We start from the raw sequence: 27,881 nt of genomic DNA, 5'->3' as shown, positions 1-27,881 counted from the left end.
TCCACCGGACGACTCCCATCCGCTCAATTGTATTCGTTCACCGCTGTTACTTGCTACTCTCAATTTCTACTCATTAGATTATACTCTTCACACTTCGAGTATGCGATCGCAGTCTCTTTGGCGCTCCCTTGCGCTGTTGCAGAGTGCTTCCACCCGCTCCTTTGTGAACACTGGTCCGGGCCGACGTGCCTTTCAGACTGCCAATTCCCGCGTCCCCGACTTCGCCTTTGCATTTGAGTGAGTAAGCGAATTCCACCCGCGCTGGCTTAACATATAGTTCTGACTGGGGTGTTTAGCATCGATGGTGTGCTGCTACGATCCTCTAAGCCTATTCCCGGAGCCGCCGAATCCCTAGCCCTTCTGAAAGAGCAGAACATCCCGTTTCTCCTATTGACAAATGGTGGTGGGAAACATGAAACGGAGCGAGTGGCGGAAATCAGCGAGAAACTGAAGGTTCCATTGGAACCGGAGGTAATTGTTCAGAGCCATTCGCCTTTTGCGGAGCTTGTGCGCGGGCCAGACGAGCAGAGTGCCCTGGAGAACAAATGCGTGCTGGTGGTTGGAGGAGAAGGCGACCGTTGCCGCCAGGTAGCGCAGATGTATGCAAGCCTATGGTTATCCTATTTTGTGGATTATAGTGCTAACAATGGGTTCAGGTACGGCTTCAAGAATGTGGTGACACCCGGCGACATCTACATGGCGAACCCATCTATCTGGCCATTTAGGTCTTTCAAGAGCTACTACGAGAAGATCTCTAAGCCGTTGCCAAACCCAAAGGATCCCAATGACCCTTCGAGAGGGTTGAAGATCGACGCGATCTTTGTCTTCAATGACCCACGGGACTGGGCTCTCGACGCTCAGATCATCACCGACATCCTCCTATCGTCGGAAGGCGTGATAGGTACCATCTCTGAAAAGAACGGTCGGACTGATCTCCCAAATCGGGGTTTCCAACAAGATGGGCAGCCACATCTGTACTTTTCGAATCCAGACCTTTGGTGGGCTGCAGCCTACCACCTTCCTCGTCTCGGCCAAGGAGGATTCCGTGAGGCGCTGGAAGGCATTTGGGCTGCAGTTACAGGAGGCCCGGCCAAAGGCGTGGAGCTGAAGAAGACCATCATTGGCAAGCCTTATCAGGGAACGTACGAGTTTGCGGAGCATCAACTCTTGCGCAACCGTGCCAGAGTATTCGGTTCGGATGCCCAGCAGCCTTTGCGAAACGTCTATATGATCGGAGACAACCCGGAGTCAGACATCCGTGGCGCTAACAGCTACCGGAGTGAGCATGGCAGCAAGTGGCACTCGATTCTGGTGCGAACTGGTGTCTACAATGGTGGTGAGCCAGCGTGGACTCCGACGACGATCGCCGATAACGTGCACAAGGCAGTTGAGTGGGCGTTGAAGAACTCTCAGTGGCGGTCTTAACAGGGAACAGAGTAGACTTTTGTGTTTGTCGTCCTTTTTTGAGCGAGCGTTTGTTGAGTAGACTGCAATTGCATCTGCAAGCATAGCGAATAGACCATCATATTTGTATCTAGTATAGCAACTAGTAACTATGCAGTGCATTGTTATATAATCATCCAGCATGACAAGCATCCGCATCAGGTGACAGACAGCCCCTCCTAGGGCTTAGGGCTGTGGGCCTCGGACGGCGGGGTGACTCAAAAGAGAAAGTTGGAGCTCCATCCAGGCCGACGGACTGGTTCCTGATCGCCTTGCTGCTCCCTCCTCTCCTCCATCAACACCTATCCACACACCTTTGACCATGGCGGACTCCGAATTGCCCACTCGGCCCAAGCCCGAAGAAACCCCCGCCGCTGCGGCCGCCCCCGCCGAGGGTGCCGAGACCAGCAAGAGCGCCAGCAAGAACGCCGCGAAGAAGGCCGCAAAGGAGAAGGCCAAGGCTGAGAAGGCTGCTGCTCGTGCTGCCCAGGAGAAGGCTCAGGCTGCTGCCGCCGCTGCCGACGACACCGCCAAGGACCTGTATGGCAAGCTTCCCGAGTCCGAAGATGTCATCGCCGCGACGAGATTCTCCGACATTTCCGACGAGCACTACGAGAAGGAGGTCACCCTGGTGGCTCGTGTCGACAATGCCCGTGTGCAGAGTGCCAAGCTGGCTTTCCTGATGCTGAGACAGCAGGGTCAGAAGCTGCAGGCTGTCATTGCTCTTGCGGAGCCCATCTCCCGTCAGATGATCAAGTACACTGGTGGATTGAACGTCAACTCCATTGTCCAGGTCACCGGTATCATCAAGAAGCCTGCCGTGCCTATCTCGTCGGCTACCCTTAGCAACCACGAAATTCACATTCGCAAGGTCTACATGATCTCCGAGGCCGCCCAGATGCTCCCTATGCAGGTCAAGGATGCTGAGAGACCGCCCCCGGAGACCAGCGAGGAGGGATTCGAGGTTGGCGAGGATGGCGCTCCCATCGTCACTCTCAAGACCCGTCTCGACAACCGGGTCCTTGATCTCCAGACCGAAACCAGTCAGGCTATCACCTGGATCTCCAGCGGTGTGGCTGAACTGTTCGCCGAATACATGATCAAGAGCGGTTCGCGGTGGATCTTCACCCCCAAGCTGGTGGGTGCGGCTACCGAGGGTGGTAGCAACGTCTTTGAGGTCAAGTACTTCAAGAAGAACGCCTACCTGGCCCAGAGTCCCCAGCTGTACAAGCAGATGTGCATTGCTGGTGACATGGAGAGTGTTTTCGAAATCGCTCCCGTCTTCCGTGCCGAAGACAGCAACACCCACAGACACTTGACCGAGGTAGGTCCCAAATGCGTCGCAAATGTAATAGCTTGCGTACATGTACTAATTTCGCTAGTTCGCTGGTCTCGATTTCGAGAAGACTTTCCGCGGCCACTACCACGAGGTCTTGGAGTTCGCCGAGAACCTCCTCGTCTTCATCCTCTCCCAGCTCAAGGAGCGCTATGCTGACAAGATCGCCATTATCCAGAAGTCCTACCCCAAGGCGGGTGACTTCAAGCTCCCCAAGGATGGCAAGGCCCTCCGCCTGAACTACATGGACGGTGTTGCTATGCTGAAGGAGGCTGGTGTTGACGTCTCCGAGCAGGAGCGCTTCGAGAATGACTTCACCACCGCGATGGAGAAGCAGCTCGGACAGATCATCCGCGACAAGTATGACACCGATTTCTACGTCCTCGACAAGTTCCCGATGGCCGTCCGTCCTTTCTACACCAAGGCCTGCCCTCAGGACCCCCGCTTCTCCAACTCGTATGACTTCTTCATGCGTGGTGAGGAGATCATGTCCGGTGCCCAGCGTATCAACGACATCAAGGAGCTGGAGGAGTCGATGGTCGCCAAGGGCCTCAACCCCAACCAGGAGGGTTTCGAGGACTACCTGTCTGCTTTCCGCCAGGGCTGTCCTCCCCACGCCGGTGGTGGCCTGGGTCTGAACCGCATTGTCATGTTCTTCCTGGGTCTGCCTAACGTTCGTCTGGCGTCCCTGTTCCCCCGTGACCCCCAGCGTCTCCGCCCTTAAGCGGGTGGCTAGAGCTGCAATAGATTACAAGACCTGTATCTGGATACAAAAGAATATAATGGAGCGACGAATTGAATGTTTAGCGTTGTTAAGGTATGAATTTACCAGTCGTCGTAGCTGATTCACCGTAAGAGTTGAATGTGCACTAGAAACAAATAAGATGGTTGCTATGTTAATTGAAGAACTAGCCTCTGAATGGTGCTATATTATACAAGTTCATGCCTGTAATTCTAGCCTACAACAGCACTAAAGATCGCCTAGTAGTACTTGATAGTCTTCGCGCAGCTTCAGGCTGATTCCTATTCATAACAACGCTCCTTAGTGATGGGTTTAGTTATGTAGTTATCAGTATCTACACATATACATTCATGCCACTTCCCAATATTAAGAATGCTTGGAGTAATAAGTTAGTGCATCGATTACCAACGTCAATCCTGCCGGCGTCATCATAGTGGCTCCCCTATAGTAAAAAGTGGCCCAAGCTCCCGGGGGAAACATTGGATCGCCGGCATTTTCTCCGCCTCAACTTTTGCTCCCCAATCCAACCCAACAACCAAACAGACCATGTCCAGTATGCCCGACAAACGCAAACCCTCCGGCTCAGTCACCGGATTCTCTCCCTACGCGAAACGTTCCCGCCCCTCCTACGCCGAAGAAGATGACGAAGAAGAAGCCCAGCCGACCGTGACTCCATACGAACGCCCGCGCAACCACCCGGTGTATGGCCAAAAGAGCGCTTTTCCGGGTCTGGATGTCGCGGGAGATGATGAGCTATTCTACGGGCCTGCTGAAGATGGCATGGAATATTTGCGCATGGTTCGGTAAGTTTATTTTGCTTTTCTATCCTTTACTTCATCCTTTTGCCTGTTGCAGCTTTCTGGCTCTTTTCGCTTCCCGCTTGCTAAATGCCTGCGTGTTTCGGACTTTAGCTCGCGAAAGGCCTCCTTCGACATTTCTTGAATTCGGCGATGTGATGTGATGTGACGTGGCTCATTATTTTTTTTCATTCTGGTTTGTTGTAGATCGGAAGCAAACTCCCTCCCTTTCTTGTTTACGGCACCGCAAACGACGGAAACTCCTGCCGCGACGGAGCAGGCGCAGAACAATGAGGAACTACAACAGCAGGAGGAGGTGAAGGATACAACAGAGCCTGTCCCTGAGGGCGTGGTTGTTGATGGTGTCTACTTCGTTCCTCCTACGTCTACTACCAATACTACTGCCGCCCCTGCTGCGAATGTCGCCGAAGAGGCTATCTCCGACGCCCAATCAAGCTACTACAACCTCCTTCACCACCGCTTCCTTCTCCTTCGATCGATACTAAAATGCACACCTCCTTCTGAAGCTATCGCCGGGCTCGATGAATCCCACCCGATCAGCTTACCGCGACACTCGCGAAACGCGCGCAAGGAATGGCGCCGGTTACTCCTGGCGGTAGACCCGCAGACCGTACAGCTGGCGTGTATGGATATGGAGAGTGTGCTGGGAGTTCTGGAGATCATGGCGCGCTTAATGTCGGAGAATGTACGGAGTGGGGATGCGCAACGGGTTCGACGCATCGGGGCTTGGGCGTGGGGATTGTTGGGGAAGTGTCGGGATGTTGGGCAGCTAGGGACTGAGGAGGTTGGAGAAATTCGGGAACTGGGGAAGAGAGCTGTGAAGATTCTGAGGAAGATGAGGGAAGAGGATGAGAAGAAGATGCAGGAAGGAGACGGGTCGGATGAGGACGACGCTGAAGAGGACACAGGGGGAAACGCTGCAGAGGGGGAGGAAGGAACACAGCAAGTGGATGGACCAAGTGACAATCAGGATTACGATATGCAGGATGTGGAGGAAGAGAAGCCTGCTACTGAGGAGGAGCTGGAGGCAGCCAAAGCACGTCTGCAGGCGAAGCTCGCAGGTGGAGAGGACCAACCCACAGCCACGGAGCCCGAGGCTGGCAATGAGAACCCTGCAAATGAAGCGGCGACACAGACTCGCGCCATGCTGGACATGATCATCACGGTCATCGGGGAGTATTATGGACAACGGGACCTGCTGGGAGCACGCGAGCTGTGGAATGGGCCCGAGGCTACCGCATGACGAGGAGATTTGACCAACAAATTTAGTGAACAAGATACCCAGTAAGATAGGACAGTCGAACCCAATCTAAATCTAGTAAATTGAAGCCTAAATACTACTGCTATAGAGTCGTGTCCAGACAACCCCGAAAGTAAGCGGCGACGGACCTTGCGTCATTGTTGTTGATCCGGCGGTGACTTACTTTAATCCTTATCGGCGCATCTCATCCTCCACCGCTTCATCTCTACTCACTCACTCACCTTCTACACTCGCTCCTTAACCCAACTCCAAACAATGCCCCAATAGCTTCACACAACCGACACCCTGGAAAGAAACCAGAAACAATGCCCCCCACAACCCTCGAAATCAGCATCCCCACAACCAGCATCTCCGCAACCCAACCCCCCTACACCCTCTACAACATCACCCTCCGCCTTCCCCTCCGCTCATTCACCATCTCCAAGCGCTACTCCGAATTCACCACCTTCCACAACACCCTAGTTTCGCAAACAAACCTCCCACCACCCGCCCCTCTCCCGCCCAAATCCTGGTTCCAGAATACCATCAACAACGCCACCCTCCGCGAATCCCGCCGCGAAGCACTAGAAGCCTACCTCCGGGCTATCAACGAAAGCGAAGATCCCCGATGGCGCAACAGTCCTGCGTGGCGGGCGTTCCTCAATCTTCCTAGCTTGCCTTCGAATAATAATAATAACAATGGCGGGGCAAGTACACGGCTCCACGCGGCAATCACTGACCCCGGCGACTCGGAAGGCGGAGGCATCACGGACCCGATCCTCTGGCTCGATTGCTTCAGGGATATGAAGGGGCATTTACACGATGCGAGATTGTATCTTACGAGACGGGACCAGGAGGCCACGCCGCAGCGACAGCATGAGAGTTCGGCGAGGGCGAAGAGCGAGCTTGTTAGGGCCGGGGGATTGATTGCGAGTTTGGAGAGTGGGTTGAGGAATTTGAGTAACTCTTCTTCTGGAGGTGGGGAGGAAAATAATGCAGGGTCAAGACCAGGAAGTAAACTCGGGCGCAGAAATACAGCTACGACCGCCACGGCATGGAGTGTTAGTGGGAACAACACGCTCGGGGAAGGAGAGATGCGACGACGGAAGGATCTACTCATCAACGCGAGGAAGGAGAAAGATGGACTGGAGGATCTGTTGAATGCGATGGCGGCGAAGAGTCGGATTGATAGTGCGGTGGCGTCGATTCAGGATAAGGAGGCGTTGATGGGGACGCAGGGGGGCAAGAAGGCGATTCGGTCGTCGGGGAGAGTGTTGGGGAGGGAGACGGAGAGGACGCGCGAGTTGGATAATAGTGGGGTGGTGCAGTTGCAGAAGCAGATGATGGAGGATCAGGATGTCGCGGTGGATGAGTTGATGAGGATTGTCAATCGGCAGAAGGAGTTGGGGATTGCAATTAACAATGAGTTGCAGGTGCAGAATGAGTTGTTGAATTTGGCGGATGAGGATGCTACGAGGTATGTTCTTTTTTCCCATCTTGTTCTTACTTTTTGATGGTAAAGTTGTGCTGACTTGAATATAGGTTGGGTGGGAAGATTGATATTGGGAAGAAGAGGATTGGGAGAATTTCTTGAGTGTGTGGATATAATGGTTGCTTGCGATGTCTATTTCTACTCATGGTCATGATTGATATCCCGTGTACTGTTCATCGAATTTGGTATTATATGTTATGTGTGTTACATTTGGCATGGGATAAGCCTTGTTACTTAGCGCAGGGTTATCGTGAATATTGTACTCTAGCGAGCACAGTCATGCAGCATTGGAGCTTGTTCATTTGTCATTATCGAACTGTTGCCCAGTCCTTAATCGGGGACTAATAGGGATCAATAACGGTCTGCTCACTTAGCAGCCATAGACATAAACGCCTTCGCTTCCTCTTCTCTCACCTCAGAGTGTTCCGACTCCCTCTGTTCAATCAACCCCAACTTACTCCTTCTTAGCAGCCACCACAGCTCCCGTCGATCCCCACCGAGCTCCTCTTTCAACAACTTCTCCTTCAGCTGCTTCAAGAAATCGTTATACAGAGCAGGTTCCTCATAATCGATCAGTTCCTCCCGCATCACACCTAGCCCCTCAGTGACCCGATGATAATTAACATCGCCAAGACTATGCCTGATTTGGTCTTCAATGATAGTGCTCATCTGCTTCACTGCATCCTTGATGATCTCGATGTTCTCTGCCTGCGAGAGCGTCTGCTTAAACTCGGGAATTGCGTTGTTGGGTGAGATCTTCGTGCGCTTCTCTTGGTGGAGAAGGGCATCGACGTCGAGACCGGATAGTGGCTTCTCGGTTTCGCGGGTCCGTTTGGTGCCTTTGGTTTTTGGTGGGACTAGATTCATCACTGTGAGTATGATGGGGGCCTAAGAGGCTCAAGGCCGAGATGGACTGACCTTTCTTGACGTCCGACACTGCTACTAGCTTGTCTAGGTATTTCTTGGACTTCTCGACGAGGTCATCCGGAGGGTGGGAGAACTTCGTTAGGACTGAGGCTGGGGGCGGGATAGGGTCGTTGGGATGAATGGCACGGTGACGGATTGCGGAGTCGATCCGGTGCAGGACTGGAGAGAAAGAGTCGTCTATTGGGAGAGATTCCGTCGGGTCACTTTGTACAAAGTCAGCAGTGAAGTTGAGATCACTTCCAATTCTTCTCACCCGTTCTCGTCCATATCGGTAAGCTCCATGCTTTTCACGTATTTGTCCATCGCATTCAACAGATCGTCGTTGGGTAGGTTTCGATGCTGTGTCACCACTTTACCAGACACTGTAATGACTCTGTCGAGTGGAGGGAAGCGGTACGTTCGTACGTCTTCTGCGAATGGCAACTGCGCTTCGAGGAGACACTCGTAGTCGGGTTCGATTGATGGCGCAAGCACGACTATGACAGGGGGTTTGTTCTCCTTTAGCACCATACGGGCGACAGCGTACGATTCCAGCTCGAACAGCGCATGTATGAAAGAGGAAAGAGCGAGTGCTGCCTTGTCATTCGCGCGCTGCGCGATGATGATGTTTGTCGTCGACATGTGCATGTATCGATCATACTAATGGCAAAACCCACTTAGCAGCATAATAACAGTTATTGGAGGGTAGAACTCACCCGATCGCTCTGTATAAACCCAAGAAGCTCGATAGCCGCAAATGTCTCTAGGGTGGTGATATTCTCATCCGTCTCGCTAATAGGGACCAATGTCCGCCCGTACTCATAACCCTTGGCAAGTTGCTCTCGATCCACGTCCCTCACCCCTTCTTCAGTAGTCCCATCGTCAATTTGGTAGGACCTGTTGTTTCGAACACCCACAAGGGAACTACCTTCCTGCGAGCCGGCTGCGGCCGCGGCCATTCCCATCTCCTCTTCGTTACGTACTGTGAACTGACTAGCCGACGGAGCTTTTGCAACGTATGTCCTGTAGTAGCGCTCCACAGGGATCCGAACTGCAGTATCATATTCTGCGGGGTTTCCTAGTTGCAAATGGCCCTTGAAGCTTGCTGTTATCCTTGTGGTTTTCACACGAGGAGTTTCCAGCTCCGCAACAGCTTGTTCTAGGGTTCCATAGGCTCCTTCGCAGTCTTCGGCAAGACTACGCAGGAGTGTTTCATTTTCGGCCTGTAGCCATTGTTATTATTAGTCTAGAGCATATGGAACGAAGTTAAATACCTTTCGCGGATCTTTATCTTCCTCTTTCACCCCATATTCAGGATCATCAAAGTCTGGTCCCCTGCAGCATGTTAGTACCCCGGTTCTCTCAGTGTATCAATTGACACTAACAGAATAATAAGTTCAATGTTATCCTCCTTAATCTTCTTCGTTATTTCACTAAGATTATCCGGGTTCATCGGGCCCTGCCCATTAGTAACCAGGACAATCCTGCGCTTGTACTTCAGTTTCTTGCACTGAGTGATAATCATCTGAATCGCGAGCACAAGTGCAGAGATAGCTATATTCATCGGCTCAGCCCCAATCACTCCAATTCCATACAAGAAGAGTAACTCACCATCTCCCTTATTAGTCTTGCTAGGCTTTATTCGGTCGCTCAAACCCCGGATATCCGGCATAAGAAACCTATAGTTCATCAGCGAATAACCAGAGGATCAGCAGACAAAAATGAATCATACTGTTTAATCCCAGACAAAACCGAGATATGCGAATAATCAGGATCATCCTCCAACTCATTAGCGGTTTCTGGACGTTCCTGCATTAGCCCCGACCAGCAAACTACAACTACCAACTGTACCCGGGAGGCTAGTCACTCACCATCTGTCCTGAGCCCAAGAACACCGATCAAAGCCATTTTTCGTCCAGTGGCCACCTATCCAAAACATAAGCTTTCATGTATGATATGATTCTCAAGAATAAGGATCTCACCGTCCCTGTAATACGATCCCAAACATATTGCATCGCCCAGTCGAGATCCGTCACTTCGCGACCATGACGCCGCTCCCCCATGGACTTGCCGCAGTCCACGATGTAGACAGTTGCCTCTTTATCGGCCATTTTCAGTATGAATGACTGAGATTATCGATGGAATCAGATCCATTCGATGCCGCAGCTGGCTCGACATAAAAGGGACGAGCTCAAGGCAGAAAGATGCACTCTGAGTAGGCAGACGCGTGATATTTCCCGATTGGGAGCGGGCGGGACGCGAAAGCACATGACATCATGCAGTGGGTGCTTACTAAGAGGGGCATGCAGTGGGCAGCTTATACTCCGTATTGCTTTATTTACATGATTTGTGATACAAGTCTAGTGATTTAAATTGCAGAGTAGCTACTTTATGGAGGGTCCTTTGTTGGCGAAATTGAAGTGACATTGCAGATACTAACATGGGTGTCTGCGCATCATATATCGCAAGTGAGTGTAGTGCACAATTTTATATATGACGGAGCCGCTATGAGTGGGTTTTATTGTACTAACAGGCTGAATTGACAAGATAACTCTCACATACTAATCGACATTTGAAGGTTCTATAATAAATTAGTGATCTCCCAGAGCTTAGACAAGCCCAAATTGTTAAGATTTGCTGCGAGTAGTGCGTGAATGTCTATATTATTTTAAAGGGGTCTTGCGAGCCCAGACACCCAGGGCAAATTGGACATTTACCGATCCGATCATTTCTCCAAGTTTTCAAGTACGGCAAGTCTCTGATTATTTTCTTCAGTGCTCCATATATATCTCAAACAGAAAAGCACTTCGTGCCCGGTCAATTGTCCGAATTTAGTGGATACGCTGTGGATTTGGGATCCAGTGCTCCATTCTCAAGTAACAGCTCCACACCCTCATTGTTTCCTGCCTTGTATGCAATGTCCATTGGAGTCCCCAGACGTTCATCAATGCGATCAATATCTGCACCCCAAGCAATTAATTGCTCAGCACAGCTTCGATGGTAACGACCACAGCAGGACTTCCATTTACGAGGCATGACTGCCGCCAACGGGGTCCCAATGAGTGTACATGATGCATCAACCTCCGCATTTTCTGTCAGAAGCAAATTGACTGAGCCGTGAAAGCCACCCACCACAGCAGCGTGCAACGCTGTTCCTTGGTCGCCTGACTGCAGAGATACTTGGGCCCCATAAGATATAAGAATCCTGAGTGCATCCTCATCTCCTCTGGCGGCGGCACGGTGCAGTAATGTCGTGTTATTTTTAGGATATCGTGTGTTCACATCGCCCCCTTGGCTGAGCAAGAATGAGAGCAGTTCCATAGAGAGAGGTAGAATCTGAGAAAGGATGCCTGTGCATATTTCCGTGCGATGCATATCATTCTTGGCGAACAACTCGATTAAGACACGAATGGACTCGACAACCTCAAGGTCGATTGCTGCCTCAAATGGCTTCCTGATCAGATGAGCTGCTTGCGCATCGTTCTGTACAAGCATTGAAATGACGTCTGCGTATTCCACAGATTCAGACTGTCCAAGCTCACGTATTTCGTGTTCACAATGTATATGTAAGCGGGAATACCAACGCTTACGCCTGCGACTCATGTGTTTGGAAACAGATAATCTTTGTCTGTTGGTCCAAATTTTTTGGCGTGTGGTTTGAGACGGCGGGTCACACAAGGCCTCGGACGAAATCGTGGCTCGTATTGACCAAAGGTAACGAAGGACTTCCGTCCGGGCCCCCAATGAGGCTAGATGAAGTGCTTCATGGTATGTACCTGGCTCCTGGAAAAGACAGATCCCAGAGCGCTGTAGTTGCACAAGTAATTCAAGGTTTCCCCAAATAATAATGCGCAGAATCTTGTGAGGTATGTCTGCAGATAGCGATTTGTCCAAAACGTGCCCAGCCTCGACCAGAGCGGCCAATGTCTTGCGATAGTGAGGCGGATCCCCATCATAAAATCCGCAACAATAAGGACTCATTTTACGAATAGCAAGGCTAATCGCCGTGTCACCGCTTTCGTTGCGCATCTTCGGATCAGCCCCGTGTAACAACAAAGCTTTAACAATCCCAGCCCTCCCATCTTCAGCGGCCTGGAGTATAGCATCCGGCCAGTTGTCGACTGTGAAGTGTTCAAAGATCAGCTCAACAAATTGTGTATATCCTTTCAAGCATGCATGGCAAAAAGCTTCGTGAAACTGCTCAGCCCTGAACCCTGAACGAACTGCTTGGAGAAGTAAAATCCTCTGGACTTCATGCTGTCCACGATCAAGACTGGTTTTCAAGGCAACCGTAAAGGTCTGGTGTTTGATGTGACCCCAAGGATCACGAGTAAAGAGAAGCTTGGCTATATGTGAGTTTCCTTTGTAACACGCGGCTTGCATAGGACTGCTGGTGTTTGTCTCAAAATCGAAGTCACTGTTATGATGGCCTTGTTCCTGCATTGGGTATAGGATGCCTTGAACATGAAGGTCAGCTCCATTGTCCAGGAGAAAAGTCACTGCTGATTCGTGTCCACGATAGGCAGCGAGATGAAGCGGGGTTGCAGTCAGACTGCTGTCATCAGTAGGTGATCTCCCTTCAAGCTGCTTTGAATCAGGGGGCCCAGTTTCTGGATTGACAAGAGACCCGTTGTCCAGCATGAGTTGCATAAGACTAGTATCCCCATTCTCACTGGCTCGACAAAGTAGGGTATTGCGCACTCCTGCGCCACGATCGAGTAAAGACTCGACTACTTCCCGACGTCCATTCGCACATGCTACCTGTAATGCAATATGAGTATTTGTATCAACGTTCCATCCAACAGTATCTGCTTTCGCATCATGATGGAGAAGCATCTCCACTATTCCAAGGTGCCCGTTAGCCGAAGCCGCATGCAGCGCCGTACCAATGGCCTTCCCTTGTGCATTCATGTCCGCTCCTTTCTGCAGTAGTAGTTGGACAACCTCGACATGACCTGCATCGCAAGCAACCTGAAGAGCAGTACCGTTTACACCTCCTTTATCATTTACGTTGGCTCCTCGATCAAGTAAAAACTGTACAACTTCAAGTTTACCCCGCTCAGAAAAGACTTGAAGACAGGAGCCAAATTTCGTCCAATGTTCATCAATATCAGCACCATGAGAGAGTAGTAAGTCTGCGATATGATACTGCTCTCCCTCTAGGGCTGCCTGCAACGCAGTTCCTGTTTTGTGCTGCACCGCGTTAACATTAACCCCATGGGCCAGGAGGCACCTCACTGCAGGAGTGCGTCCCCCAAACGCCGCTATCTGCAGAGCAAGTGTGCTGGTCTCCAAAAGCCCCGAGTCGGCTTTAGAAGAATTGATATGAGCTGCCTCCACGAGTAGCATTTCCAACAAGATCACATTACCTCGCTGAGCAGCAAGCTCGAGGGGCCCGAGATGCGACAGAGTATCCAGTCCTCTCAATTCTTTTATGACGTTTGGAAGCGCATCCCTGGGCTTCATTCGTGCAGTCAGGGATGACGTTATCATTGCACAGCAATCTGCAAAACAAATCACTTCCGCTTTCAGTTTTGCACCTGCTCCGAGAAGCCTTTCCACAATGCTTTGGTGCCCAACGTACACCGCAGCTCTCAGAGCACTGTGGTATCTCCCTCGAGGCTTTTCCAAAGAATCTTTAGCTCCGTGATGAATAAGTAGCTCCACAGCCTTTTCATGCCCTCCAAAAGCAGCAGCTTGCAGTGTATCACCGAAATAGCCTCCACGTCCCCGAACATGAGCTTTGTAAGCAAGAAGGAGCGACATTATCTCTAGACTGCCGCGGCTTGCAGCAGCCTGAAGGGCATCTCCCAGCTCCTCATCTATTACGTTTGGATCTGCACCCTTCTCAAGCAGACATTTTGTGATCTCGAAGTTGTTGATGATGACAGCTGCGCGAAGGGGAAACCCATATCGTCCTCGGAGCTCAATATTAGCTCCAGCATCAAGAACTAACTGTACTATTGACAGTCTCTCACTTGCAATAGCAGCCGCGAGGGCATTTCCAAAAAGACCCTTTTCCTCGTTAATATCGGTACAGCTTTGTAATAGCAGCTTTGCTCTCCTCATCTTGCCCCCCGCGAGTGCTACTTGAAGGGGATCAGGCCTGATTTTTGGAGCAAAATCTCCAGCTTCCCCTGCCATAAGCCGCTGGAAGATTGGAACATTTCCTTTGAAAGCTGCGGTTTCTATGGCATCATCAAATTGCTGCTGTGTAGTAAGCTTGACCCCAGCATGAAGTAGGACTTCTGCAACTGATTTGTTATCACTTGCCAAAGCCGCCTGCAGGGGACTGGAATATTCACCCCTTCTGGGCACAGAGGAAGAGGCTCCATGATTGATCAGAAGCTGCACTATTCCTGTCCACCCCTCAAAACACGCCGCTTGAAGTGCATCCCCGTACTTGAACCCCGGTGCGTCTATACTGGCTCCCATGTCTAGGAGCTTCTGAACGACCATGATGTGACCACCACGAGCTGCCAGGTATAGCCCAGAGCTCCCATCTTTGTTTGTCTGGTTCACATCCAAGTCTTCAACAACGTCGTCATCCTCAAGAATTTCCACGAATCCAAAACAGCATATCAAAAATAGCGGTGTTCGTGGAGTGCTTATCGAGGCATCGAGCTTTCTTTCATTTGTAGATTTCCAGCTAGAACCGCCTTCTCTCTGCTGTAGCTCGAAATTGTCCAGCCAATCAACAAAATGCTCTTCTTTCGTAAAGAAGTCCGTGAGAGAAGGAACAACCTTGGCTCGCTGGGGTGCAAACCCAAGGTCCTCCACGTGGGACGGCCAATAGTTTGTAGCATATTTGAGGAACTCATTCTCAACACAATTTTCACCCAGATATGCGTCCAGACACGCCAGAGCTATGCTGTAGGATACTTCTTTACCGCGGTAGATTTCAAGGGATTCAAGATATCTGTAGATGCGTCAGCTGCTTATGACTTGGCTTCAGGCTGATATAATGATAACTACTCTCGAACTGTCGGATGAGCTAGTCTGAATGTATTGGTTTCGTTATCTATCACCACCAAACCGCAGCAGTAGTCAATAATGGTTCGGGGTTGCAGATTTGACAAACACTTTGCCGAACGCGCTACGGCGATGAGGAAATCTGGGATAGGGAGCATTCGTTTTGCACCCAGAAGCCAGTAAAACGTAAATCTAGCCACTTCTCTGGCAGTTTCCTTCATTGACTCGATTCGGCAATGAATGGCGGCATAGGATCGACCAAGCGTCGCAGGTAGAGATTCCAGAGCTTCATAAATACTCTCCAGGTCTTTAACTCGTGAGGTATCACTAATACACTCTAATTGCAGCGACACCCATAGAAACCTGTAATCTTAAGTTAGAGAGCTATTCTTCAGACGACCTTGGTGCCACCCACATTCCTTGTGCTCCAGTATTAAGTGTCTCTTTCAGGCTCTTCTCTAGCTGTTGTAGTTTATCGCTTGCCTCGCTGTGTAGAACGGCCCATCTTGACACAAATCTGCTCACATGGAGATCAATGAAGTGTCTAAGATCATCTTCAGTGTCGTGCGGTGTCACACAAAGAGTCCGTTTGTGTCTGAAACCAGTAGCGATATCCTCTTCGTATCGGCTAGAGACAAAGATTTTAACCAGATCGCGACAACTTTGACGCATTTCTTCGAGAGATTGTTGCAGTATGGTGCGCTGCTGTGAATCACATTCATCAAGAGCATCGATTATTAGCATGATTGGGGCTGACTGGCCAAGCTCACACAAAAGCTCAGTACACCTTTCTACAGACAAAGCAGCTGGCCCTTCACCATAATATGTTGCTTCTTGTAGACGTTTCCGATACTCCTCGACGACTGGGGTCCTCATCAGGTCCTTGCTGACGGATAGAGAAAGTTGCTTTATAAGTGACCGGAGTATCTCCCGAGCATCGCTACGCTCTGGTTCAGCCGGGTTTGTCGAGCAAAAAAAATGTACTATCGGCAAAGAATGCTGTACTTTGCTAGCCTGAAGGCGTAAATGCCGTATAACAGCAGCACTTATCTGTATTAGTCAAGAAATGACGTCTTCAATCCCGGACTAAGCACTCACGCGATCTTGGATTTTCCGCAGCCAGCTTCTCCCTGTCAGTTCAATCATGAAAGCTTGGGATATCGTCGTTCAACTCACGTATCCCATACAACCATAGCACCTCAGAGCTACTAGAATCCCTCCAAGCTTGAAATTCGGGGTGGCGAAAAAGCCATTCTCCGGAGCCTGGCATCAGTGATGCTGATGCCTCACGGTAATGTTCCTGAGCTGGGACAGGTGATATCCAACGCAGGATCTGGCCTCTCTCGTTGTCTAATCACATATTAATTTGTGAGGAAGCCTATGTTATGCAGCCGGCTAATACCTTTCAAAGCTCGATGAAGGTCGGAAACTTGATCCACCACTCGTATTAATGGCTTATCCAGGTCCAGGAGGGTCTTTTCTAGTTTTGTTTTCATATCATTGACCTGGTCCGCCGTTGACGTGGCTATAAGGATGGTGTGCAAAACATTTGTCTCGATATTACCTAGGTCTGAAATGAAGTTAAGTGGAGACGAATCTCAACTCTGGAGTTATAGACTCACCTTCGCTGTCAGCGAGCCCCTTCTGTATCAGGAACTGTTGCTCGGCACTCTGTATCTCCTTTGTGCAGTGTCTAAGATCGTCTTTAGATATAAAGTTGACCGCACGTTCTAATTCCCAAAAATCAGCCCTCGAAACACAACAAAACCAAGTCTCAGAACAAACTTACTCATTCGTGAGCACTGATAGTATTTCCTCGCCAGAGACAGAAATTTCAGAACCGCTGTATAGCACTTGACGATTTCATCTTGCAAGGCCTGCCTCGCTTCACTCAGTGCAGAGTTCTTCTGATAATATAACCCTTCGAGTATTCCACCCCGTGCAATCACTCTCACGGACGTCTCCAGCCCCTCCACAATAGCACCGAAAGTATCGATTCCGTTCAGAAACAGCTGAAGCACAAAGCGCACTCCCGCCCAAGGAAGTGCCGCATGAACTGGGTCATAGGAAACGACGACATCAACCACGCTGGCAAACTTGTTCACGCAGGCTGCAATTTTCGCGCACACATCACGGATGATGAGCTCCTTGCCACCGATGCTGATGGTCGACCACTTGTGGCGCTTACAACGATCGCGCTGTGTTTCGATTGCAGTGATAATATCAGCTAATGTCTTTGAGACCGGTGCCGATGCAGTGCCTGACGTGCGGAACATGCGCTGATCTTTGTCTGGGAGAGCAGAGAGGGCTCTCGCCCAAAGGGAGGTGGTCATTCTACATAAAATTGCTGGCTGATAGCAACTCTTGTGGTAGGTGCGTCGTGGTATTTGAGGAATAGATGTATGCGGAAGGTATAGGCTTCAAAGTTGGTCCAGAATGTCGGGCAGAAATGTGGCAGCTAGGATTAATAAGGGACGGTGGCCGACAAGGCTGAGAAGGGGTCGAGCGGGGTTGCCATATTTGCTTATGCAAATGCTTATTTCTGTCATGATACATCGTTCGCTGTGTGAAGCTGTATTTGCAGCGTACTATAATCAACTATTACGGCTAAGATATACGTAGTTACCAAGACAGTGTAAATGGCGGAGAGACTGGTGAGTGCCTCAGGAAGTGTCAGATCGAAATACATTGCTGCGGAGTAGTAGCAGAATCTTGGTTATTCAAATAGGGCTATCGGTTTGCCGGTGGCAAGCAATTGTATTAACGTAAAAGGAACATCGATTAGCAGTGCTAGGCAAAGGGAACATAAACTTGCTTATTATTCTATTCTGGAATTGACCGGATTGTAAGTGAGTTAATTCTCTGGCTATGCTAACAATCCTTTGCTGTGGCACTGAAGAGTGAGTAATTCAGGATCCAATGGAAATTGATAGTAGCCTTACTGTATTTCTGACAAATTTGTGCTAACTAGAAGAAACACTAGTTAGTATATTCTATTTATTTAATGACTACTGTGTGAAAGTACTCCTTTCCATATTCATTGCATTAGATACCTGATCACTGGGTCTCCTGCGTTAGTTTCCTCCCATACAATGAGAATTTTAGCAAGTTGTCAAATGCATCCCATTTTGATTGCAACAGCAGTGGTGGAAATTTGGTTCTACTTCTTTGCATGATATGATAACTATAGTAATCAAGGGGTCTTGCGCCATTGCATTCCATACGGGTGAGTGTGTTATGTTCGCCCCAAACACAACTAGATACAAGTATTACTATCCTAATCATTCTCCCTTAATGTACAGACCTCCATACCATTCAGCAGAAAAACCATACTTCATATCTCCTTACAGCCAACTAACCCAGCCCAAATCCCTCAAAACACAACCCCTTCGCCATCCCCTCCGTTGTGAACTCGACCCCTTCCTCCTCCAACATCCTTTTCTTCATCCCCACACCATCTTTCGCTTTCTTCTTTCCCCCTCCCGATGCCTCAGCACCCGAGTACCCTACCAACAGCTTCCCGTTACCCCCTAGCACCCGATGACAAGGTACCTCCGGTGCAAACGGGTTCAGACGCATCGCAGCGCCGACTGCTCGTGGACTGGTACCAATGTGCTTGGCAAGCGCAGCGTAGGTGGTCCAGCGGCCTGCGGGGACGGATAGCAAAGCAAGGTAGATTTCACGGCGGTGTGAGGGGAGGGTGGGGTGTGTGGTTATTTTCTTGATCATTTTTGTTTTCGTGTCTGCCGTTGTGGTTGTTGTTGTTGTCGTTGCTATTGGTTGTGGAGTAGGTTTCTGCTGTTGTTCTTGTGGTTGGTGTTGCACTTGGGGTAAAGCCATGGTTACAGGTTCAGTTCGCTGTTGGTATGTAGTATTTGGCGGACTGTATGAATGAATGGTGATAACTGCCGTTGTTTGTGTGAGGATGTTATATTTAGATAGTGGACAGGGGCAAGGATGTTGGTTTCTTTGTTTGTTTGATGTTCGACCGTTGAAGGATGGATAAGGTACGGAGCACAAAATATGTTGTGTTGGTGTGGGATGTGATGACTTTCTTTGTCCTCTCCCGTTTGTTTGTGATCCTTATCGGATGCAGATGTTGGGTGATGGCGGGATGATGAGATGAGATGAGATGAGATAACCGGACTAGGTACCCGTTCTTCTTTGTTTTGTGTCCGAAAGTTCACTTGATAGGGAACAAAGTTCGGTGATGAAGGGGTACAAGTTACTGTTTTTGTTGGGTTAGTTTAATATTCTTTGATTGTGGGTAGCTATTTTTATACTTACGGTAACTGATCACTCAAACAAGGACAAAGTGGTTTGAGGTCTGGGGGGTAGTAGTACTAGATGGATGCAAAGTACAAGGTGGCACAAGCGTTTGATGCTACTGTCAAACGTTCTTTATATGCAGAATCGCAGAGCGAGAGTTGGTCTGGAACTTGACTCCGCAACGTTGTACTCGAATTGACGAATCGGGTGGTTCCGTGCACATGACTGCCTCCATTCCTGACTGGTGTGGCACTGCATGCTTCCATGGTTTGGAGAAAGCCAGCCATTCTATGATTCGTCTCATTCATGATTCTTTATGCGTTTGCACATGTTGGAATTGCAACGCTCACCGGGATGGCAGCGGGATAGAATCTGATGCGATGCATTGCTGTTAGGCCCAGTCCAGACTTACTGCGATGGCGCACAAACGTTGCCTCTGGTGTCACACCAATAACCATAATAAAAATAACTCCAGTGTCAGTTAGCACAGTTGCAGGATTACTTTGTCGGTTCACCATTTTGGTGGGTTGAAAGACGGGATATGCGTTTCATCCATAATTGCCAGGGGAGTGTCAGTGTGCCACAGGCTGAGGTGGGGATTCTACTGCGGGACAAGGACAGTTATATGCCGATATGTTTGAGTTAGCTACATCTCACTGTTCCACTACCCGATGCGATTACCTGCAGCACGGGCGTGGCGAAAATTACACTGGCTTCGTTGACATTGCCGTTGCGGAAACTAGCATGTTCCTCCCGAATAGACAGATGTTGCATGTTGTGACATGTTGAAGGTAATGTATTAATAAACTTGTGACTGGTACACAATGTCTATGTGTATAAGAAACCAAATGAAATGGTATATGCCAAAAGGAAAATGAATAATAATGAAGTCCGGAACGCCATACCGTCCGTGGGTCATCGACAACATGAAGAAGCATAAGCATAAGCATAGACATGAGAAGCATAGCGGACATAGACGGACGTAAAGTGCCATGGGTGAACACCCGGCAACAAACAGAAGGGTATATTCAACAGCATCATGACGCAAAGGGTATAAGGCAAGGTAAAAGCATCATGACACTAATCAGTTCGCGATCGCTTGGTCGTCCGACGCTTAGGGACGTCCCAGTGGTGAAACGAGCGCAGATGTTCAATCAGATGGTCGCGACGCGGAAACCCATTGCCATCCTTGCGCAGGCATTCTTGTACCGGGCAGTCCTGAAACACGGGGTTGTGGACACTGGTGTGATGCCGTTTCAGGTCGGCGGGACGTGTGAACGCCTTGCCGCAGTCGCGGCACGAGAAGGGTTTGACGGGTCTAGACAGGTCGATTAGATTACGGTCGGAAATTTTTCTGTTATGGCGGAAACCATACCTAGAGTTGTCTAATGCGTCGCAAGTCTCTTCCGGAGAGTATACGACCTCGGTGCTGGGAGTGGTGGATTGCGGCGCAATCCATTCCCCGCCCGATACAGGCACTGGAGGTGTTTGTGTTTGAAGAAAAGTGTATGCTTCCGGCGAGTACATAAGAGACGGAGTGAAGTTGTAGTAGGCGTTGAAAGGGGAGGAATTGACGGATGAGGTGAAGGAGGTGGATTCGTAGGAGGATGGTTCGAAAGAGGGTTGGGTCATGGGCAGATCGGTCGCCGCCATGGTGTACATGGTGTTATCGAAATATCCGAAAGCCGATTGCATGGAGTCATCACTGCTTTCCGAATAGGATCTTTGTTCTAGAGGAGGGCATGATGGAATGTTGTGGTGCTGCGGCGGAAAGGTCAGTTGGGAGTTGACGCGCGAGGGAGCGAACGAGAGAGGTGAGGAGAGGAGGGAAGAGTGGAGACGGATCGAGACCCTGATGATCGGGGAAAACATACCATTGCAGTGGAGGCAAACATGATGTAGTGTGGGATGAGGGGGGAAATCAATTGGAAGGAGGGACAGGACCAGCAGCTCAATGGCCGAATTGTTCTGGAAGAAAAATGGAAGACTTGCCTGGCCATCGTGACTGGGCCCCGGGTTTTTATAACCACATTTTTCTTCAATTCTTTGATCCAGGTCGACCTACGGAATACGTCGCACTTGCATTAGGCCAGGACGGTGGTCTCCACCATGGAGCCCAAAACCGCCAAAGCCAGACGGTGCTAAGCAACACGAACGCACCCACGGCGACATCATCAGGTGAGCCCGCTCCTATGATCTTCCACTAGGAGTCCGCGCAGATTGGATGGGGGAGGCCGGGAATGCAGGAGGAATCGCAGCCAACACACAGCCCCCCCGGCTCTGGGCGTTCATTGGCTAAGATGAGCCACGAAAGTGAAGCAATCCTGGCTAGTGCTGACGCTAGAAACGCCGAAGAAGCATTCGAAACTTCTTCCAGGCTTCCAGAGGCCTTCCATGGCTCTGATTGGAAGAGACCGAGCCTTGGGACGGAAAATAACCAGCGATGGTGTCCACTCCGGGCCGAGAGAGGAGCCAGACGAGCCAGACAAGGAAGACGGACTGCCTGTGTGGCCTGCTGAAGAAGGAAAAGGACCGGAACGAGGGTCTGCGGTGACACGACAGCGAGACCGCAATATCGTCATAGGGTGCGATCCCCCACAACGACAAAGAGTCGGTGGAGCCCGTCGGCCGTGCTGGAACTGCTGGCTTTTTTGGCCTAGAAAGATTTTCTGGGACGGACTGACGATGATGATGATGATGATGATGACCATGACCGATGTGGATGTGCTTTTTTTTTTTTTTTTTTCTGTTCTCCCCGTCCCAAGACGCCAATCTCCTAGTCGGAAACACGTCCGTCTATTCGCCTTGTTGTGGTCCGACATGGCCATTCGTTGAATGAAAGGCACGCGGACCGTTCATCGGAAGGCTCCGATAATAAATGTAGTAAACGTAAGAAGATCTGATCCTATTCTTCTCCTGCAATTGATCATTATGATTGATCGCTCGCAAACCACGGTCGCGGAGAGAGCGGCTCCTCCACAAAACAAAAAGTACGGACGAACCACGAGTCTTGTCACGAGAACCTTGTGAATGAAGAACTTGGGGCTCTGGGGGAGAAGAAAGGCAGATCTGACGGAAGTGTCACTCCTTGCTGAAATTCCCATCAACCTGAGTGGATGGCTTGACCCTGGTGGTGGTGCACTGTGCAGCCTGTTCCTGCTGGACGGGAATTTCGCTATTTCTCCCGACCGACCGAGGAGATGGAGCAAATCGGCACGGGCTTTCCGGGCGTTTCGTCAACGCTTCCCACACATTTCTACCCGCCAAGTGCGCGATTCACAGCCTTGTGGTTGGTGCCAAGCGGCGTCTGTCTGGGGAAAACAGCAGGGACTGGTACACTTCTGGCTCCCTATGACGACGACAACCTTGGGGATGGGGGATAATATTATCGCACAGCCCCCCCTTGCGACCGGGGTGAAGGTTGATGATGACCATGCCCCCGGCCAAGTTAGTACCATAGATAGCGGGCAGGATGAAGCTCATCAATGCAAGTGTAAAATGCCTCACATCGGTGCTAATGAATTGCTTCAATCCTTCCCGTGAGTGATTAATATGTCAGAAGGTTTAACAAGTGAGGCGAATGCGCGATATTCTCCTAATAATCTCTCATTTGCTTCACCATCGCGATGGGACAATCTATTCTTGTACAACTGACTGACAATCACAACACCCGAAAGTGGCTTAGCTTGGGTCTCTGTTCACCGCCTGCTACGAATGCGACGAATGCTGCCTGAGGTCTGGCTTCAACGACTACCACAGTATAATTAGATACTCCACTATTGTTCACCGTGCACTTGAATCATTCTACTTAAATCAGGTTTATTGAGAACATAGTGAAACCACGACAGAGCACTGAAATGTAAACTGAAGCAATTCTGAGACCGGCAAAAGTCATTGTCCCGGAGGCTGGGTCGCCAAGGATAGCACTACCATAACCTTCCACTTACAGCAGGCGGTAAGACATGCATAACCCACACTCTCACCACTTGGTGAAGATGCCAACACCACTATTTTTCCTACTACTTTGTGCCATGTGGATCGCGACAATTCATCCAGTTGTCGGGCATTCCACAGAGCCTCGGACGGAGGACATTATTCCGTACTAAGTCTGTCAAAGTGCGTCACGGGGAAAAGCTATCGGAGAGGTGATTGATTGATCACTGCCGAGGTTTTGCCCTTTCCTGCTCAAGACTTCAAAAGGGGAATGAGTTATTAAGTTCGTACTTTTGTACTACACAATACCGATCTATTTAGTGTTTTCCTTTTTCCTTGGCTTCACTATTGGTTGGATGTGTTCATCATCTTCCAGCCACAGATTATCATCCCACCCCTCTAAGAACTTAGTGCTTGTTCCTATCTTCTTTGTCTAGGTATCCCTGAGTACGGGAGGGAGTGCTAGTTAGTCTATCTCTCTCGGCGTTCTGCAAGCATGCACCGCTCACTTTTGACAGGGATTCCCTTGCCGACTTTACCGATCAACAGACACAAATCAAATCAGGTTTGGTCAAGTACTATGAACTTGAAGATTCCATCTCAAATGGTCAATGTACGGTAACAACAAGCATCACTACCTAAAGTCATGGCTGCATCCCATAAGCCACCATGTAAGAACAGCACAGAACTCCCGTGTCTCGTAGACTCGTCCCTGCATGCTCCCCCGAAGACTTGGATGAAACAACAGATCGTTAAACAGATGGCAACACAATACCAATTGCATAGACACATTGATTAAACTGAACTCCCATATTTCCGTGCATCCTTGCTAATAAAGCCAAACCCAACCGACCGAGGCACTTTTCCACTTATCTTCATCGAACCCAGCCATGTACAGAGACCTCTCATGTTTGCGTATCAATTCGATTACAGTTCATCTTCCAAGTATTTGTAGACGAACTTGAAGTCAGCCTTGCGACGGTTCATCCTGCAAGGATTGTTAGCTGGGTTCTGCGGGTCTTCGGGATTTCCGAGTGGGTTACTTACCATGTACTCTCATAATCGAAGAAGCGATATGTGCCCTGCTCAAACTCCTCCGTGATCGTCTTCGGCTCCTCGTGACGTTGGAACCAGGTTTGATACTGTTTGTGGAAGCGCCAGCTCTGGTTCTTCAACGCCTTGGCCGCGAGATACTGTTGGTAACTGCCTTGTCGGTAGTAGAACAGGTAGAACAGTGTATCCGTGTCGATGCGCCCGGTCTCGTACAAGCGCGGATCATCGAAGATGGAGAGCGGTTCCTGAGGATAGTATAAAGGCGTATTGTAAGGGTTTTGAGGCTTGTAATGACGAGGCTTCTCCGCATCGGCAGGCTCCGGGCAGTTCGCGAGGGATGTTGCAAGCATGCGCTGCACTGACGGGGAGGCGTTGGCTGCGCTTGCTGACGCCCGGGACCTCGTGACCTCGAACGACTGAATAAGATCCTGCAGGCCGGGAGGCAGGTGGAAGATCGATTCCTCGCTCTCCTGCTCCGGCTCCTGCTCCTCTGGCTTACTCGTCGCCTCACCGTTCGTCGCAGGTTGCTCCTTGGCAGCTGCTGGGGCCTCAACTTTATCCATTGTATGTGACGATGTGCTCGCAGCAGCCACGTTGGGGCTGACAGAAGGTGTTTTTGATCGTGCACCGGTGATGTCCTCCGCCGCTATCGTGAGAACCGGCGCGGCCTTGGATGTAGTAGGTTGTACCGATGCAACGCTCGGCGAGGCAGTGGCTGAAGCTTTGTTTGCAGGCACAGCGTGCGGGAAAGCGGGGCTTGCGCCTGGAGGTGGCGGAAGTGGTGCAATGCCCACCCCGTTCTTGTCACTTGCAGCAGCTGCAGCGGCAGCGGACGCGTACTTGAGTGTTTCTCCGGGGAGGCGGGTAGGCGGTGGTGCGGGTTTCATGCCTGAGGCGGCAGTCGTGGAGGTCGACGGATGAAGTGTTGCTAACACAGGTAGAGGGGACTTCATCTGTGCAGATGGCCTTCGTAATCCTGCGCTCTCACCCTTGTTGACCTTGGGCTTGATTTCCGGCTCCTCGTCTTGGATCGACTGGGTGTCTTGCGAGGATACTTTATCGTTGTCCCCTGTCATGCCGAACTGCACCTCTGCCTCGTTGTCCAGGTTCAGGTCGTCGTACAAGGTTTCATCCTCACCAGAGTAGTCAATGTTGTGCCCATCCTCCACATAGTACTTAATGCTTTCCTTGATATCCAGCACCTGAGCAACTTCGAGGTTGCCGTTCTGCAGCGACCGTAGCAACAGTTCCAACTTGTTGACATGCCACTTATGGCGTTCTGTTAAGCGTGAAAGGTCTGATAGGCGATTCGTCTTGGCCACGTCCTTCTTGCCCTTCTTCATTTGCATGTGAAGCGTTTCCTCTTCCGCTTCGAAGGCCTCGATCTTCTGTTGCAGCTCGTCCACCATATTCGATAGGAAGTCGCAAGTCTCGACCTTCTCCTTCTCTTTAGGATCTAATCTCGATGCAGCCGACAACCCTTCTTTCGAATATGCCTTTGTCTTCATCTCCTTCTCTACTGCCTTGAACTGTTCCATGCACTATCAGACAACACAAGTTAGCAGCAGCTCCTCATTGAGTAAGCGCTTCAACAGGGATCGGATAAGCCCACAGTCTCAATGGCCCTGCGCTGCTCTAGCAGCGGCCCCTTATCCTTGACCTCGTTTCCTGATGCCCATGACTTGATTTGGTCACGATATCGTTGTAACTTCTTGATCTCCCGTTTCAGGTTCTCCTCGAGCTTATCCCGTTGCGTGATATTTGATGTTGACCGGATCTTCTCATAGATACCCTCGAATGTTTGAATGCCTTCAGCGACCTTCTTGAAGGTCTTGTCAATCTCCTGCTGCGTCTTCCGGGACGTCATTGCTGCGATTTACCATGCACAGGTCGGTAAATCTCGAAGGCTGGTCAGGATAATGGTAGCAGGAGGATGCGGGAGGGGGTAGGAGGAATGAAACAGAGGGAGATGAGTGCGTATGTAAAGAAAAGAAGAACACTATGAGAACGCGTCGCGATGCAACTCTCAACACCAAACGCGCGCGAGCGTGTCTGTATTTGCGAAGCTCTTCAGATGAGTGAATCTCCTGATACTTTGTCTGGTCGTCCAGAAGCTGGGATAGAGGCCTAAAAGGGTAGGCGGTCACAAGCGCTCACAAGCACTCACATTCATGCCCGTCTCTACCTACGCCGGAGGCGAAACCAGGATCGAGATCCAGCCATTTCGCACAGTTGCTCATGTTACTGTGGATCTGTTTGATTATGCTAATGATCTAGCCCTTACAGGATGATTTACATCTGCCTCCGGTTCCGCTAATGTCCTGAGATTATTAGGTCTGTGTGCTTCCCGTTTTCAGTATCCCGCCGCATTTGGTCCGTCCGCTGATCATCAAGTGACTGACTTTCCCATTTCATAGAAAGCGCAACAACATTTTCGACGGTCTTCAAAGTCCTGCTTCTTCAGCGAACGCTGCCTTACCCATCTGACCTTCATTCGTCTCATCACATTCACCATGAAAGGTGCGCGCAATGCAATTTCCCCCGGACCTAATAGCCAATAACTAATATGCGTCGCCTCAGCCGTCCTACAACGAGTCAAGTCCGCCTCGGTCACCGTGGATGGCCACCTAATCTCCTCGATCGGACAAGGCATCCTTGTCCTCGCCGGCGTGGGGAAGGAAGATACTGAGAAGGATGCCGACTCAATGATCGGGCGGGTATTAAAGGCCAAGCTGTGGCCCGACGAGGACGATAAATCGGTACGCATACCATGAAACATACAACCAAAACCCTTCCCCGCAATCACAATCAACTATATCTAACTACGTCACTCAACCACCAGTGGAAGAAGAACGTGCAGGACATAAATGGAGAGATCCTCTGCGGTATGCGCAACCCCACCAAACCCTCCAAACCAAGAACCCACCCACTAACATGAACGAACTATCCAGTATCCCAATTTACACTCTACGGCCATTTGAAAAAGGGCAACAAGCCTGACTTCCATGAAGCCGCCGACGCGGAGACCGCGCGCAAACTGTATGATTATTTCATTCAGCGGTTGAGCGACTCGTACAAGCCCGAACGGGTGAAGAACGGGGTCTTCCAGGCGATGATGGAGGTCGAATTGAAGAACGACGGGCCGGTGGGTGTAGATTACCGCAGTGAAGATGCGGTGGTAAAGCTCTTGCCTTCTCCTCTTCCTGCCACATCCTTCAAGTCTTTTAATATATGCTAACCGTTTCTATGTTTATTGTCAGGTTACGATCGAGATCAATACGCAATTACCGAAGAAGGAGAAAAAGGAACAACCGCCGGGTAAAGACGATGGGAAGCCGCAGACGTTCGAGTTCAAGTTGCCGGCGGAGTTGATGGAGTGAAATACAGTGATCGATGAATGAATGGATGAATATATGTTGATTTTCCTGGGGTTGGAACAAGATAATTGTGGCTATGACGACGGACGGACCTACCTCCTTCAAGTCAAATTGTATATACCATGTGATACCAATCAATAGATGCGAGGCATAGACGGGTGTGCTATGTAACCGGTTAAATTCTGCTATGTAGAGCATCTACTTCGTACCACTTGTAGAAGTATTTGGAGTATAATCTATGCTTTTTCCCGACACGGTCTTCGTAGGCTCTGGGGGTATCACCTGCAAAGATGCGATTGG

General features: G+C 50.1%; 9 protein-coding genes across 9 annotated transcripts; 5 read left to right on the top strand and 4 right to left on the bottom strand.

Annotated features, from left to right (window-relative positions):
* Positions 1–100: 100 nt before the first annotated feature.
* Positions 101–1,425, top strand: An07g06010 (uncharacterized protein; the record flags this gene model as incomplete). The annotated part of the gene is made up of 3 exons (XM_001391642.1): positions 101–237; positions 297–599; positions 657–1,425. 3 exons carry the CDS (start codon positions 101–103, stop codon positions 1,423–1,425), a joined length of 1,209 nt encoding a protein of 402 aa, XP_001391679.1.
* A 340-nt stretch (positions 1,426–1,765) lies between these two features.
* On the top strand, positions 1,766–3,503 carry An07g06000 (uncharacterized protein; the record flags this gene model as incomplete). The annotated part of the gene is made up of 2 exons (XM_001391641.3): positions 1,766–2,767; positions 2,826–3,503. 2 exons carry the CDS (start codon positions 1,766–1,768, stop codon positions 3,501–3,503), a joined length of 1,680 nt encoding a protein of 559 aa, XP_001391678.1.
* A 573-nt stretch (positions 3,504–4,076) lies between these two features.
* Positions 4,077–7,173, top strand: An07g05990 (uncharacterized protein; the record flags this gene model as incomplete). Its single annotated transcript, XM_001391640.3, has 5 exons — positions 4,077–4,324; positions 4,526–5,504; positions 5,689–5,712; positions 5,894–7,056; positions 7,122–7,173. The coding sequence occupies 5 exons, from the start codon at positions 4,077–4,079 to the stop codon at positions 7,171–7,173; spliced, it is 2,466 nt and encodes an 821-aa protein (XP_001391677.3).
* A 264-nt stretch (positions 7,174–7,437) lies between these two features.
* An07g05980 (uncharacterized protein) lies at positions 7,438–10,088 on the bottom strand (the record flags this gene model as incomplete). The annotated part of the gene is made up of 10 exons (XM_059748506.1): positions 7,438–7,928; positions 7,990–8,201; positions 8,252–8,637; positions 8,694–9,200; positions 9,252–9,312; positions 9,363–9,531; positions 9,589–9,656; positions 9,710–9,809; positions 9,849–9,903; positions 9,960–10,088. The coding sequence occupies 10 exons, from the start codon at positions 10,086–10,088 to the stop codon at positions 7,438–7,440; spliced, it is 2,178 nt and encodes a 725-aa protein (XP_059605773.1).
* A 706-nt stretch (positions 10,089–10,794) lies between these two features.
* Positions 10,795–19,736, bottom strand: An07g05970 (uncharacterized protein; the record flags this gene model as incomplete). Its single annotated transcript, XM_059748505.1, has 15 exons — positions 10,795–14,896; positions 14,953–15,312; positions 15,365–15,999; positions 16,048–16,072; positions 16,137–16,299; positions 16,352–16,519; positions 16,572–16,679; positions 16,739–17,283; positions 17,568–17,640; positions 17,892–17,916; positions 18,174–18,205; positions 18,309–18,854; positions 19,104–19,177; positions 19,237–19,276; positions 19,631–19,736. The coding sequence occupies 15 exons, from the start codon at positions 19,734–19,736 to the stop codon at positions 10,795–10,797; spliced, it is 7,002 nt and encodes a 2,333-aa protein (XP_059605772.1).
* A 562-nt stretch (positions 19,737–20,298) lies between these two features.
* On the bottom strand, positions 20,299–21,113 carry An07g05960 (uncharacterized protein; the record flags this gene model as incomplete). The annotated part of the gene is made up of 2 exons (XM_059748504.1): positions 20,299–20,979; positions 21,093–21,113. The coding sequence occupies 2 exons, from the start codon at positions 21,111–21,113 to the stop codon at positions 20,299–20,301; spliced, it is 702 nt and encodes a 233-aa protein (XP_059605771.1).
* Positions 21,114–21,612: 499 nt separating this feature from the next.
* An07g05950 (uncharacterized protein) lies at positions 21,613–22,761 on the top strand (the record flags this gene model as incomplete). Its single annotated transcript, XM_059748503.1, has 2 exons — positions 21,613–21,942; positions 22,282–22,761. 2 exons carry the CDS (start codon positions 21,613–21,615, stop codon positions 22,759–22,761), a joined length of 810 nt encoding a protein of 269 aa, XP_059605770.1.
* Positions 22,762–24,078: 1,317 nt separating this feature from the next.
* An07g05940 (uncharacterized protein) lies at positions 24,079–26,444 on the bottom strand (the record flags this gene model as incomplete). The annotated part of the gene is made up of 4 exons (XM_001391635.3): positions 24,079–24,139; positions 24,199–25,745; positions 25,817–26,073; positions 26,372–26,444. The coding sequence occupies 4 exons, from the start codon at positions 26,442–26,444 to the stop codon at positions 24,079–24,081; spliced, it is 1,938 nt and encodes a 645-aa protein (XP_001391672.3).
* Positions 26,445–26,717: 273 nt separating this feature from the next.
* On the top strand, positions 26,718–27,584 carry An07g05930 (uncharacterized protein; the record flags this gene model as incomplete). Its single annotated transcript, XM_001391634.3, has 5 exons — positions 26,718–26,724; positions 26,785–26,963; positions 27,047–27,089; positions 27,156–27,382; positions 27,465–27,584. 5 exons carry the CDS (start codon positions 26,718–26,720, stop codon positions 27,582–27,584), a joined length of 576 nt encoding a protein of 191 aa, XP_001391671.1.
* Between the last annotated feature and the right edge of the window lie 297 nt (positions 27,585–27,881).

The sequence above is a fragment of the Aspergillus niger genome, assembly GCF_000002855.4.
Source record: "Aspergillus niger supercontig An07".
In the NCBI taxonomy this organism is placed as follows: domain Eukaryota; kingdom Fungi; phylum Ascomycota; class Eurotiomycetes; order Eurotiales; family Aspergillaceae; genus Aspergillus; species Aspergillus niger.
The sequence above is the reverse complement of the archived record's forward strand: the minus strand, read 5'-3'. Positions and strand labels throughout refer to the sequence as shown.